This window comes from Mytilus edulis, chromosome 2 (genome assembly GCF_963676685.1).
Source record: "Mytilus edulis chromosome 2, xbMytEdul2.2, whole genome shotgun sequence".
Taxonomy (NCBI): Eukaryota; Metazoa; Mollusca; class Bivalvia; order Mytilida; family Mytilidae; genus Mytilus; species Mytilus edulis.
The window spans coordinates 93,455-109,514 of record NC_092345.1 but is presented as its reverse complement, the minus strand read 5'-3'; the positions used below and the strand labels follow the sequence as shown (position 1 = coordinate 109,514).

At 33.0% G+C, this 16,060-nt stretch overlaps 1 protein-coding gene across 1 annotated transcript in view; it reads right to left on the bottom strand.

The window, feature by feature from the left end:
• Positions 1 to 3,852: 3,852 nt before the first annotated feature.
• Positions 3,853 to 16,060, bottom strand: part of LOC139511174 (nose resistant to fluoxetine protein 6-like) — a 37,608-nt gene continuing 25,400 nt past the window's right edge. Inside the window, exon 16 of the mRNA XM_071297750.1 lies at positions 3,853 to 4,297. Within this exon, the coding sequence (XP_071153851.1) occupies positions 4,172 to 4,297 (126 nt within the window). The 3' untranslated portion in view covers positions 3,853 to 4,171. The remainder of the gene's footprint in view (positions 4,298 to 16,060) is intronic.

The following is a 16,060-nucleotide window of genomic DNA, read 5'->3' as shown; positions in this document are numbered from 1 at the left end:
TATATTTCCATATGGAATGATTGTGAAGTATGGTATACATGTCTGTCTAGTTTGGTTGATGTGATCTTGACCTCATTTTGATGAATCGTTAATTGTGATCAGTTTATGGGATATTTGTAGTAAAACTTTATCTTTTGGACTTTCAACATAACATCATTCATAGTTGATTAGGCAGGCAAGACATTTTAGGTGTTCTTGTTTAAGATAACACTGGTATTCCATACAGAGATCTTTCTTATCTGTTGAATTACTGTATGTGTATTATTTTGATGTAATTGTAACTCACTTTATATATACAAGCTTGATGATTAGTTGGGATGTGCATGTTTTGACATACAATCTTTACTACTGAGAGTAGTATTTTGTTCATAGTGAATATTTATTATGTATAGATTGTTTTGTTGTTGACATTTTGTCAAATGTAATTTTATGTACTTTAAAATGATAATTAAATCATTTGAATTAGAAATAAAGGCTTTTATTTTTTAATGAAAGACAATAATATTGATGCACACCTGAAGTTTTTCTATGTTTATTATGCCATTAGTCATCTGTTATAAAGAGAAATGTTATAAATCCAGGGCTATACAATTAATGTGCCCTGCCAAGCGCTCACTGCTGGAGATTACTAATAGTTTCTGTCTATAATTCTCCTTCTGTCCCTTTTTAGCTCACCTGGTCCAAAGGGCCAAGTGAGCTTTCCTCATCACTTGGCGTCCGGCATCCGTCGTCTGTCGTCGTCCGGCGTCCGGCGTCGTTAACTTTTACAAAAATCTTGTCCTCTGAAACTACTGGGCCAAATTTAACCAAACTTGACCACAAGCATCATTAGGGTATCTAGTTTAAAAAATGTGTTCGGTGACCCGGCCAACCAACCGAGATGGCCGCCATGGCTAAAAATAGAACATAGGGGTAAAATGCCGTTTTGGCCTTTTAACTCAAAAACCAAAGCATTTAGAGCAAATCTTTCATGGGGTAAAATGTTTATCAGGTCAAGATCTATCTGCCCCGAAATTTTCATTTGAATCAGACAACCCTTAGTTGGGTTGCTGCCCCTGAATTGGTAATTTTAAGGAAATTTTGCTGTTTTGGTTATTATCTTGAATATTTTTAAAGATAGAGATATACTGTAAACAGCAATAATATTTAGCAAAGTAAGATTTACAAATAAGTCCCGATGACCGAAATGGTCAATTGACCCCTTAAGGAGTTATTGTCCTTTATAGTCAATTTTTTACAATTTTTCATAAAATTTGTAAAATTTTAATAACATTTTCCACTGAAACTACTGGGCCAAGTTCATTATAGATAGAGATAATTGTAAGCAGCAAGAATGTTCAGTAAAGTAAGATGTACAAACACATCACCATCACCAAAAAAACTATTTTGTCATGAATCCATCTGCTTCCTTTGTTTAATATTCACATAGACCAAGGTAAGCGACACAGGCTCTTTAGAGCCTCTAGTTTTATATCCAATTTATGGGCATTATGTATTCTGGTTTGTGTGTCTGTTCAATCGTTTGTTCGTCTGTTAGTCTGCCCAGCTTCAGGTTTAAGTTTCTGGTCAAGGTTGTTTTTGATAAAGTTGAAGTTTAATCAACTTAAAACTTAGTACACATGTTTCCTATGATAGGATCTTTCTAATTTGAATGCCAAATGAGTTTTTACCCCATTTTTTACGGTTCAGTGAACATAGAAAATCATAGTGCAGATGGGGCATCCATGTACTATGGACACATTCTCGTTTATACAAAAATATGCCATCTTCAAAGCGAATCCTTTGATAGTGCTCAACCCTACTGTGTCCATGTGTTAGCCTCAGGAACTATTTTACAGAAGATTATGTCTCATGGATTGATAACCCATATCCTTTTTAGCTCCCCTGGCCCAAAGGTTCAAGTGAGCTTTTCTCATCACTTTGCATCCGTCGTTAGCTTTTACAAAAATCTTCTCTGAAACTACTGGGCCAAATTAAACCAAACTTGGCCACAATCATCATTGGGGTATCTAGTTTAAAAAATGTGTGGCGTAACCCGGCCAACTAACCAAGATGGCTGCCATGGCTAAAAATAGAACATAGGGGTAAAATGTAGATTTTGGCTTATAACTCTGAAACCAAAGCATTTAGAGCAAATCTGACATGGGTAAAATTGTTTATCAGGTAAAGATCTGTCTTTCCTGAAATATTCAGACCAATCTGACAACCGGTTTTTGGGTTGCTGCCCCTGAATTGGAAATTTTAAGGAAATTATACCGTTTTTTGGCTATTATCTTGAATATTATTATAGATAGAGATAAACTGCAAACAGCAATAATGTTCTACAAAGTAAGATCTACAAATAAGTCAGTATGACTTAAATGGTCAGTTGACCCCTTAAGGAGTTATTGCACTTTATAGTCATTTTTTACCAATTTTTCCTAATTTTTTCGAATCTTTTACAATAATCTTCTCTAAAACTACTGGTCTAAATTTAACCATACTTGGCCATAATCATCATTGAGGTATCTAGTTTTAAAAAATGTGTGCGGTGACCCTACCAACCAACCAACCAAGATGGCCACCATGGCTAAAAATAGAACATAGGTGTAAAATGTAGATTTTGGCTTATAACTCTGAAATCAAAGCATAAATAGCAATTCAGACATGGGGGTTAATTTGTTTTGCAAGTCAAGATCTATCTGCCCTGAAATTTTCAGATGAATCCGACAACTGGTTGTTGGGTTGCTGCCCCTGAATCGGAAATGTACTAAGGAAATTTTGCTGTTTTTGGTTATTATCTTGAATATTATTATAGATAGAGATAAACTGTAAACAGCAATAATGTTCAGCAAAGTAAGATCCACAAATAAGTCAACATGACCAAAAAGGTCAGTTGACCCCTTAAGGAGTTATTGTCCTTTAAAGTCAATTTTTAATAATTTTGTAAATTTTTTGTAAATTTTAACAAAATATTTTCCTCTGTAACTAATGGGCCAAGCTCATTATAAATTGATATAATTGTAAGAAGCAAGAATGTTCAGTTAAGTAAGATCTACAAACACATCACCATCACCAAAACACAATTTTGTCATGAATCCATCTGTGTCCTTTGTTTAATATGCACATAGACCAAGGTGAGCGACACAGGCTCTTAAGAGCCTCTAGTTTTTATTATTATATATATATAATCATATAACTATGATTGAGGATTGTTATACAAACACACGAAAAACTTAGTTTCAGTGTTTTTGTTCTCCCACTATGACCGAGTACAAGACTGGGATTATCATTTGGTGGCTGTGGAAAGAGTAAACAATTTGTAAAAAGCTTTATAATCCCGAAAGTAGATGACATGGATGCTTCATTCATTGTATGAAGATGCATTAAGTTTCTGTCTGACATATGTTCATTGTCCTATTCATATTCAAGAGACTGTTTGCAAAGCATGTCTAGTTATTTATGCCCCTGCCAAAGTGAAGGAGGGATTTAGTGACACCCTTATCTGACTGTACGAATGTCTAAAATTGGTTCCCGTTCTCTAATTATAGCTTCCCTCCACAAAATATTAGGACTAGTCTTGTGCATTGTACGTGTTGCTCAGCGTTGGATTTTCTGTTGTTTTGTATACTGTTCTCTGTCTTTTTTTTTGCCATAGCATTGTCTGTTTACAGTCCCCTTTGACATCCTTTGCCTCTCTTTTTATGACACTTATTCACAATGCTTATTACAGCAAAACACAGATTAAGATACTATTTTAGTTGAGAACAAAGTATTTCACCCACAACCATAACATTACAGTCAAATGCAGAAATATGCCAGATGTTGATATGCTTATAAATAATAAAGGGCACACACATGACAAAAACAGTATTAAAACAGTATATATTATTGATGACAATTCCATACGGTAAAAATAACTCATATTCCTCATGATTAGAACCACGATAACTTATTTTTTAATTTGTGGTTTTTCGTACAATCTCGAAATCAAAAAGATTATAAGACATATTCAATCTTAATCAATGAACAAAGATTTAAGTCAAAATATTTTAACGTGGACACAATCCAAAGTATTTTTTTAAATCATTTTGAAGATTTTAAAAAGTTGGAACAAAAATGTTCTCGATTATCGTCATTCTTAAGAAGTACTCTTTCTAGTCCAATCATTGGTGATTCAAATGCCAGCGATTTATCGTTTGCGTTCTTCTTTCTTAAGGAGTACTCTTTCTAGTCCCATCATTGGTGATTCAAATGCCATCGATGTCACAAAAGCTGCCATGTAGGACAAACCTAGATTACCAAGGAATTGATAAATCTGAAAAAATATATAAAATATTTACGTTTTACAAATTTGAAATGTTCATCTCGGTATAATGCCATCAATTATTTCAATATACAATCAAGATTCAGGATAAATCACTTATAGATACCCAGGTTTATTATGAGGGTTTCTTATCGTCGAGTTGCAAGTTGCGAGTTAAGAAAGTCGAGTTGCGAGTTAAGCAAGTCGAGTTTCGAGTTACAAAAGTCGAGTTGCGAGTTACGAAAGTCGAGTTGTGAGTTACGAAAGTCGAGTTGCGAGTTACGAAAGTCGAGTTGCGAGTTACAAAAGTCGAGTTGCGAGTTACAAAAGTCGAGTTGCGAGTTACGAGAGTATAATAATAATAATAATAATATCTTTATTTAGAGAGAGTAACTCATTTGGATTACACCAATTTTCAATAAGGCTCTCTTAATACAATAATAATTACATTACAAATAAACAATGCATCAATAATAATGGTAAATAAAGATTATGTACAATTTTAAAATACAATAAACAATTATGATATGGCATTACAGTAAAAATATGATGGTAATGTTAAAAGTACATAGATTTGTATTTATGTTTAAATTCGGATACTGTATTTGATTTTTTTATTGAATTAGGAAGAGCATTCCACACTTTTGGTCCATTGTACGAGAAACTAGACTTATACAACTCTGTATTTGGTTTTGGAATAATAAAATTATCTGAGGATGAAAATCTCGTATTATATTTTTGGTTTGCAGAAGCTGATACAATAAGACTGGACATATATTCTGGAGCTAAGCCATGTTTTGCCTTATACATTAGTAATGATTTGTGATAAAGTATTCTTTGTGTGATTGGCACAATGTTACATTCGTGAAATAATTCTCTTGAAGGTTTGGTGTAATCATGTTCGTCTAAAATTATTCTTGCTGCCCTTTTTTGCAGTTTTAGTAAACTATCTAATAGAAAGTTATTACAGTTTCCCCATATTGAACAACAATAATCTAAGTGAGGTAAAACGTAAGCGTTATAGTACATTTGTCTAGCTTTATGATTTAAATATTTCTTTATCCTTTTTAGTAAAGCTAAAGAAGAGTTAACTTTTTTTTATTATATAATCGATATGAGAAGACCAAGATAGAGATGCATCAATAAAAACACCTAGAACTTTTTCACATGTACTTTCTAGAATTTGTTGTCCATTTAAAGCAAGATTAATGTTTTCATTTGATGTAACGGAAAGCTTTTGTTTAGATCCAATGCATATAGCTTTCGTTTTAGATACATTTACAGCCATGTTATTGTCATCACACCAGCGAAAAATATCTTGTAAAACCGTATTAAGTTTTTGACTGATGCAACTTTTGTTTTGTCCAATGACTGATATGGTGCTATCATCAGCAAATAAATCGGTGTTATGATTAGGATTAGACAAAGGAAGATCATTAATAAAAATTAAAAACAACACCGGTCCTAATACAGATCCTTGAGGTACACCCGTTTTTTGTTTTTGTACGTCTGATAATGTATTTGAAATAGATACTTTCTGATATCTGTCAGCCAAATATGATGTAAACCAACGTAATGAAGTATAAGCTAATTTGTATTTGTTTAATTTTTGAATAAGCAGTTCATGATTGAGAAGATCAAAGGCTTTTGCTAGATCTAGAAATACTGCTCCAACAAGATCGCCATCATCAATGGCTTTAAGCCATTTATCTATTAAAGCTGTTAAAGCTGTTAAAGCAGTTTGACAAGAATGGTTTGCACGAAAGCCTGACTGCATTCTATACAATAACTTGTATTTATTAAGATAATTTACTAAGTGTGTTTTCACATGTTTTTCAAGGATTTTAGAAATGAGTGGTAAAATTGCAATTGGTCTATAATTAAAAACATCCTGTTTTGAGCCTTTGTTCTTATAAACTGGTATGACTTTTGCCAGTTTAAATGAGGATGGAAAAATACATTTTTTGATACTCAAATTAAAAATATGACAAAATGGTAGTGAAATAGCATGAGAAGACATCTTTAAAAATTTTGCACTTATGGTATCAAGGCCTGTTGCTTTTGATTCATCTAGTGCTTTTAGTTGTAAACACACAAAATCATAACTCATAAGTGGTATAGAAAAATACACGTCATCTGGTACATGACCCGATATAAAATCACCAAGTTTGTTAAAACAACTACTAGAATTGTTAATGTTTTGATCTATATTAAGATTATCTGTGATATTTGTGAAATAAGCATTAAAAACATCAGCAATGCCTTTTGGTTCTAAAATTTCCTTATTGTTACAATCACTTATGATTTTTATACTGGTATGATTGTCGGTACCGCTGACAGTATGTAGGTGCTTCCATAATTTACTGCTGTTGCTCTTTTTTTGTTCTATGATATTGGTATAATAATTTCGAGTTGCGAGTTAGGAAAGTCGAGTTGCGAGTTAGGAAAGTCGAGTTGCGAGTTACGAAAGTCGAGTTGCGAGTTACGAAAGTAGAGTTGCGAGTTACAAAAGTCGAGTTGCGAGTTAAGAAAGTCGAGTTGCGAGTTACAAAAGTCGAGATGCGAGTTACAAAAGTCGAGTTGCGAGTTAAGAAAGTCGAGTTGCGAGTTAAAAAAATATTGTTTTCACCGAATTTTCAGGTTTGATTCACATTTGATAAACAAAACATGCATGCACCTGAACTTAGTTATTCCCGTGATTGTGGGATTTGAAACAGTTTATGTGATACTTATTTATTAGAGTCTAATATAAGTTAAGTTCTGGAAGCATTTAAAAAAAATAATGTATCCTTAATGGACGAGATCGATCTTATTTAATTCAATGCGTTTACACTACAACAAAAAAAGAACCGATCTGACCATAAATTACCTTTCGTAAACAAATAATCCTAAAAATAGAATAGTAAAGGAAATTCTGCATCTCGCGCAAACTGTAACACATTGCAAAATCATTGAGAAAATAGTTTGCTCATTGGAATTTCGTATGGACTTATTAATCATTATTTTGGATCGTACATCACAAGTCATTAAACTAAGATATGTGTGTAAACTATATATCTATCAATAAATAACGAACGACCAATGCGTTTGAAGATGAGGACTTGCAGCAAACAAATAAAACTTATTGATTTAGAAGATAATAAAAAAAATAGCCGAATCTATGTTTACTTTTCGTATTCCATCCATCATTTTTAAACACGCCGAACATGCGCAGATTTATTTTCATATCTGAATATATATTAACATTCACCTGACAAAAGCGATCGATCTAAACATTTAAACCTTGAAAAAAGATCGATTCAAATAAGATTAATCTTTTTAAAACTACATCTATATATATATATATAGACTTTTTAAATCCGATTGAAGATCGATATTTTCCGTTTTCATTATTACATCCATCGTTTTGAAAAACGTGTGTTTTTGCCGCCAAACATAGGTAGTAATTTCCATGCAATCGTGACAGATATGTATAATAAAAGTGAATTATGTGCGAAAATAGATAATGTGCTTACTTCTAATTTGTATTCCCAAATTGAAGTAAACGAAGGGGATATTTTGAATCCCAACCTTTTTAAGATTTTTATAAAAGAATTTAACCGGATGCATTAAATGAAACCCTAGATGCTGTTGATATAAATGACCGCAAAATTGAGTGCCTCATGTATGCAGAGGATCTTGTTATTTTTTGTCTAGTTCCAAGGCAAGTCTTTCAAACACGAGTGTTTAGAGGTCACTCTATCTAAAACCAAAGTTAATATGTTTAACAAACCTTGAAAAATTTTAAAAGAATATTTGTATTGCGAAAAAGATATAATAGAATGTGTTTACAATTATAAGTATCTAGGTTTAAAATGTATATTGACTTTTTAAGAATGGAAAGGGAGAGCTATACAAAAAATCACTATAAGCAATATTCAAATTGCGAACTTCATCATCTTACAATCCAAGTAATTTTACTCTATAACATATATATATGTAGGACTCGGAGGTGCGATGGGGACGCTGAAGTGCGATGGTCACGCTGAAGTGCGATGGTCCACGCTGAAGTGCGATGGTCCACACCGAAGTACGATGGTCCACGCTGAAGTGCGATGGTCCACACCGAAGTACGATGGTCCTTTCGCTGAAGTGCGATGGTTTTGTTTATGACGTTTGAATAATATGACGTTTTCAAAATACAACATGGATTCACAGGCAGAAGAATAGGGTTTTGTAGATGAAGGTTTCATGCTAACAAATAAAAGTAAGGAAATATGAGAAAGAAACAAACAATTAAAGTCCCGAACAGTTTTAAGCATTACATATTGGGGTTAAAAAATATGTTAAAACATTTTAGGCAGCAAAGCGGCAGAAAGATGAACTTGGTCACAAAATGGGCTAACCAGTATTCTGAATTATGCCGCAGGCTGTTTGTACGATAAATACAGTATACTAATCTAAATAATAATTTTAATTTATCTTACGGTAAGCGTCAAATGATTTTATGTGGGCAATTTAAAAATCAAAAAAAATATGATAGTATTAGCAATGTTTCAATGATTTTTCTATATCAAGTTCATATAATGTTGTTTTATTCCCGAGATATTTGTTTTTGTTTTGAAAGAACACCGTCGCTCTTGGTTTTTTTTATAGTTTCAGTCTAAAACATGTCAGACAGCAATTAACCTGACTAAACCCTATGTGTACTTCCCAATTTATCATCCTCATCTTTGTTTTACGTGAAATAATTGACAAGCTTCGCTATTAGTAAAACTTGTCGATATTTTTACTTCGTGGATACTGTTCCGACATTCAAGGTACAACATAAAATTGAGAATGGAAATGGGGAATGTGCCAAAGAGACAACAACCCGACCATAGAAAAATACAACAGCAGAAGGTCACCAACAGGTCTTCAATGTAGCGAGAAATTCCCGCACACGGAGGCGTCCTTCAACTGGCCCCTAAACAAATATATACTAGTTCAGTGATAATGAACGCCATACTAATTTCCAAATTGTACACAAGAAACTAAAATTAAAATAATACAAGACTAACAAAGGCCAGAGGCTCCTGACTTAGGACAGGCGCAAAAATGCGGCGGGGTTAAACATGTTTGTGAGATCTCAACCCTCCCCTATACCTCTAGCATGTATACATAAATTGAAGAAAAATGTGAGAATAATTACAGACTTGAAAAATTAGATTAAAACAAAAATTAAAGTCTTTGGTTTGATCTAAACAGAAGTTAAAACATCTTCCAAATAAGAGGCTAGCAGCCAAATATTAATGGTGTTATTTTATTACAACAGCCATTGTGCATTTTGCTTTTACTCAAAGTCTTAACTTGGCCATCGCACTACAGCGTAACCACCATCGCACTTCAGCGTAAATATCAACAAGTTAACGTCACAATGTTACCATCGCACTTCAGCGTGTTAACCATCGCACTTTAGCGTAGACCATCGCACTTCAGCGTGACCATCGCGGTTCGGAGTACCATCGCGGTTCCGAGTCCTACATATATAGTGCAGGCGATTTGGTGTCACGATATCACAGTAGCATGGGTTCGAATCCCGGCGAGGGAAGAACCAAAAATTTGCGAAAGCAAATTTACAGATCTAACATTGTTGGGTTGATGTTTAATTTAATTAAGTTTAAAATAACTTATAATTGACAATATCAAACATGTGGACACGTCTATATAACTCAAGTTTAAACCTAAGTGACTCAGTTTAATAAGTTACCCAATACTTTCAGAGGCGGATTTAGGAGGGGGCGGGGCCAGGGCCCCCCTTTTTTGGGGAAAAAAAGTGTTTGCTTATATAGGGATTCACTGAAGCGTGACTGGAGCGGGCCCCCTCTTAGGTCAGTCAGTGGGCCCCCACTTATGAAAATTTCTGGATCTGCCACTGACTTTAAAAAAAAATACGTATGAAATCACGATGTAGCAATAATCATTTTATACTTTCCAATTAAATCTTACCTGTAAATGGCGCAAATATAGTTTTTACAATAGTATCTTTGACAGCTACATTTATAACATAAAGAATAAAAATTGGGAATGAGTCAAAAAGACAGCAACCAAATCAAAATATACAATTCAACCAAAGGTCATTAGCGTCATTAACACAGCGAAAAATCACACACCTAGAGGGAGCCCTGAGCAGGCTGAAACACAATATAGATAGATAAAGAATGTAGACGCCATTCTATGCTGCTAAATATAAAGATGAACCAAAATTAAAATGTATACAAGAGCAACAAATGCTAAAGGTTCCTGAAATTGGTCAGACACAAAAACGCGGCGTGTTTAAAATGGTTTTATTCACGCCCATCATATCCCCTTCATTTCTAGCCAATGCATAAGACATATATAATTTTAACATCCTCAATTTTGAGTGTCACTGACAAACAATAAATTTTGCGGTCCCTAACGAATATTGCCCGGCTCCGCAGCTGCCCCAAAAAGCCCACTTTAAACGAAATCTGCAGAAGGGGTGTTTTACATATATGAAATATAGTTTAGTTGCTATGTCCCTTTACGTTTAATACGACGGTGCTATGTATGAAATTTAAAAATAATTAAAATGCAAGCCATCTGCTGTATTTCAAAAGGCTATCTGCTTCTTCAGAAAATACTAAACGTAGTGATTGTCTAGTCCATTTTATTTTTACAAGAGACTCAGATAGAGTCCAAACCACAAAAATAATCAACAACACTATATACAATTCTATAAGAAATCATCATTCCGAAATGTTATCAGTTACACCAAAAAATTGAAATATTTTAGTTTCCACATTTTTACGCAATTCGACTTTTGTAACTCGCAACTCGACTTTCTTAACTCGCAACTCGATTTTTTTAACTCGCAACTCAACTTTTGTTACTCGCAACTCGACTTTCGTAACTCGCAACTCGACTTTTGTAACTCGCAACTCGACTTTTGTAACTCGCAACTCGAATTTTGTAACTCGCAACTCGACTTTTGTAACTCGCAACTCGAATTTTGTAACTCGCAACTCGACTTTCGTAACTCGCAACTCGACTTTCTTAACTCGCAACTCGACTTTCGTAACTCGCAACTCGACTTTCGTAACTCGCAACTCGACTTTCGTAACTCGCAACTCGACTTTCGTAACTCGCAACTCGACTTTCGTAACTCGCAACTCGACTTTCGTAACTCGCAACTCGACTTTCGTAACTCGAAACTCGACTTTCGTAACTCGCAACTCGACTTTCGTAACTCGCAACTCGACTTTCGTAACTCGCAACTCGACTTTCGTAACTCGCAACTCGACTTTCGTAACTCGCAACTCGACTTTCGTAACTCGAAACTCGACTTTCGTAACTCGCAACTCGACTTTTGTAACTCGCAACTCGACTTTTGTAACTCGCAACTCGACTTTTGTAACTCGCATCTCGACTTTCGTAACTCGCAACTCGACTTTCTTAACTTGCAACTCGATTTTCTTAACTCGCAACTCGATACTCGACAACAAGTGAATCTCGTTTATTATATACCACTTATTAACATCCAGACCACGTATCGATATCCAGGTACATGTGTCTAGTCTTATTACAATAAAGTGTTGGGTTTTAAGTAAATGGTTGTCATATACAGACTTTTTGTCTGAGTGTGTATGCTTATTGTCAGAGTATCTCAATTTAGCATTGCTTTTTATTTTGCCAAAATTACCTATCTGCCCAGAATATCTTGGTTATCTGCCCCTGTCATGGCGGCACCCACGAAATTTACTAGCTAAAGAAAAAAGTAATATGTCCACTAGGAAAAAGTAATTTGTTGGGAAAAAACAATGTAAACAGTTGACAACTTAAAAATTACGTCTGCTTTAATTCAGAATAATGTGTAAATATCTTTAATTATATGATTATATGATTACATAATCAACATCAGATGTGAGAACATTGATTGTTTACATCGGGACTTGTCAGGTACTACACGATAATATGACAACTTTAGAAGCTATTGCCGATCTTAAGTCTGTTGTCATGGGTATTGATTCAAAGGTAACACTCTTTACATCAAGGCTAGACTCTGTCGAACAAAACCTAACACATCTAATTACTGAGGTCAAGTCAGATGTGGTGCAAGTAAGGTCAGATCTTAGTACTACACAAACTGAGGTGGAAAAGCTTAGAACAGATCATAACGAGCTAGAGAGAGGTATAGGGCACATAGAGTCACAACTCAATACTCTAGAAATGGAAAAAATGGAATGTCTGAAAAAAAACCTTGACGACAAACTTTTCGCATTGAAAGAAAATCAACTTTTTCTTGAGAAACATGAGCGTAAATACAATATTCTCATTTACGGTATAAGACAAAAACAAGATGAAAACATATGGCAAGTTGTAGACAATTTCTTTGTGAAAGATTTGGGAATAGAAAAGTTCAAAGCAGAGAGTTTCCCCCTTGCAAATGCCCACAGGATCCCATCAAGAGCCCCAGTTGTTGGCCAAAAAAGACCAGATGCTATTATTGTGAGATTTATGCATTACGAAGACAAACAAGTGATAATGCAAAATGCATACAAAGTTGCAAATAAAAAAATCAGAATAGTTGATGATTTACCTGTCATAATGAAAGAGGCACGAAATGATCTCGCAAAAGCTGCATTTAAAATAAGAAATGACGAGAAATTACAAACCAGAATAAAAGTAAGAGGCATAGTCCTGGTCCTAGAAACACGACTCAACTCAAAGGATGTGTGGAACACGCGCAAAACAATTAATTGTGTGAGATGATACGAGTACATGTATGACTGTGACTAGTTATGGAAACTGTAAATACAGGCTACACGATAGTATATTGTGCTTTTCTTTGTTGTTTCTATGACTGAAATACTTATCATACAACTTATACATATTAAATTTGTTCAATCTTTTGTAGGACTTGCTTGTCAGTAAGTATATTGCTGCTTTGAATTTGTTTTTGCTTGTGCATCTGTTTTTTGCTTGTGTGCTTTATTTTCATTTATGCTTTTGTTTGAAGTTGCAATCATAAAGTACAATGTATATATACATAGACTGCATGTTAGTTTCATAGTCTTATTATTTAAGCTTAATTTTTTCTTTTCTTTAGTTTAAACCATAAATACATGTGTTACTTATCATCTTTCTTTGGTACATACAGGAAGACCCGAATACTGAAGAAAATGCCTTATGAGTCCATTATAAAAACAGATGTTTTAAAAAAGGAAAAAAAATGATGTAAAAATTATCTATAGATGAGTAAAGAAATAAACTTAGATCAATATTTTAGCATTCTAATATTTAGTGCTTTCATAATGACCAATCCTGTGAGATTTGAACTACAGGGACAACAACCCAACAACACGCCTTAAATCAAACAAACACAAAGTGTTAAATCTGTAGTGTTTTGGAATTTGAAAGGGATATATTCTTTGGACTAAATTGTTGATATTTCAAACTTTAAATTTTCTTTACCTAGTATGTTTTACATCAGCATCTGCACCCTTTTATCAAAATTAAGACTACATAGTACTGTATGTACCAACCATGTTCCTCCTTGATACATGTATGTTCAAATGTACAAAAATATACTGTTAGAATTATTAGTTTTAACAGGATTTTTGAAATTCTATTCATTGCTCTAACATAATTTAATGCTTCCTTATGCTGTATGTTTAGCTTTCACTTTAACTATTTAGTGCTATTTTGCTGTACTTAGGTTTAACATGTGCATTTGACAAGAGCCACTACTTTGCAAGTTTCTTGACTACATATATACTTGCACTATTTATAGTCTGGTCAAAATCAAACTATATATTGTTTTAAGATAAGAAATATTCAGTACCGGGTAAACAAACTATGAACCTGAATGCATAAAGTACCAGCTTTCTTTCTCTCTAAAACATATACAGCTGGGCAAAAGAGTAAAATCTCTGTACACACAAATCATACATAGATGTCTGATTTTTGATATAAAAAAGAAATAAATTGTTTTTCTTCATTATCTTTAACTTTTAACTTTACTACAATGTATTTGGATATATATTTGGATAAATTAATATAAGAAATATATATATATATATATATTTAAATGACTAAGTTAACTATCATATCAATCAATGACTCTCACAAATCATTATATTGATTTATGATGTAAGGGAGATAATCATCTCTAGCTAGTTTTAATGATAAAGATATTACACATAGAGAACATCATTTCTGTTATTTAAAAGAAAATAGAACAATAGTGGATATGTTGCTTTTTGAACAACATAATTTGTTTTTAACCATTTGATTTTCTTGCTTTGTCTCTTTTTGATTATATATGATCTCATTTTTTTCTTCTTTCTATTTTTACATTTTACAAATTGTATGTCTTTTTTCTCTATTTCATGTTATTGGCACAGTAATGTATAATATATTATGCAGCATTGTTGGTGTATTCTGGTTACAATTTGAATTCTTCTCAGACATGGCAGGTGAGATCAGACATCTCAAAGATATTTTCACATTCACACACTTTAAGTACACAGCTGTATGAGTTTTTTCTTGGGTTTTCTTTTATGCATTTAACAAAATACATATTTTGTTTTTTAAAATAGAAATATCATTTGAAAATGAGTAATAATAGTATAAAATTTCTCTCATACAACTGTTAAGGTCTTAATTCAATAGAGAAGCGAAGAGATGTTTTTGATTATCTTAAATCAAAAAACTGTAATATATATTGCTTACAAGATACACATTTTTCAGAAAATGATGAAATATCAATAAAAAATCTATGGGGAGGAGAGTGCATATTTAATTCATTTGCTACAAATCAAAGAGGGGTAGCAATTTTATTGACAACAAACTTTGAGTATAAAATACATAAAGTAAAAAAAGATGATCAAGGAAATTTGTTAGGAATTGATATGGAAATCGAAGGAAAGCGAATGACCCTAATAACCTTATATGGTCCAAACAAAGATACACCAGATTTTTATATAAAACTGAGTGGAATGATAGAAACTTTAAACAATCCATCAGTTGTTATAACTGGAGACTATAATTTAGTACAAAACCAAAGTCTTGATACATATAATTATCAAAATATTAATAACCCAAAAGCTAAGGAGAAAGTTCTAGACTTAAAAGATCTTTATAATTTAACAGACCCCTTTAGGGAAATTAATCCAGATTTAAAACAGTTCACATGGAGAAAAGCTAATCCCATAAAACAAGCAAGATTAGACTTCTTTTTAATATCCCAAGACCTTAATCAAAATGTAGTTGATGTACAAAATCACAACAGCTATAGATCAGATCACTCCCCAATAATATTAAATCTGAAGATGAATGATTTCATACTTGGAAAAGGATTATGGAAATTTAACAACTCACTTTTACATGATATTGAATACTCCAAAACTATAAAAGACACTATACTTAAAGTAAAAGACCAATATGCATCATTAATATATAATAGAGAAACGTTAGAAGAAATTAATGATTTAGACATCCACTTTACAATAAATGACCAACTTTTTTTAGAAATATTACTTACAGAAATCAGAGGAAAAACTATTTCCTATGCATCTTATAAAAAGAAGGAAAGAGATAAAGAGGAAAAAATATTATCAGAAAAAATTCAGAAATTAGAGGAAAGCATCTTAACAGAGGAAATATTAAATGAAATTGAACACCATAAATCTGATCTTAGAATAATAAGGAAAGAAAAAATGAGGGGATACTATATCAGGTCAAAAATGCAATGGATTGAAGAAGGGGAAAAGCCATCTAGTTTTTTTTTGAATA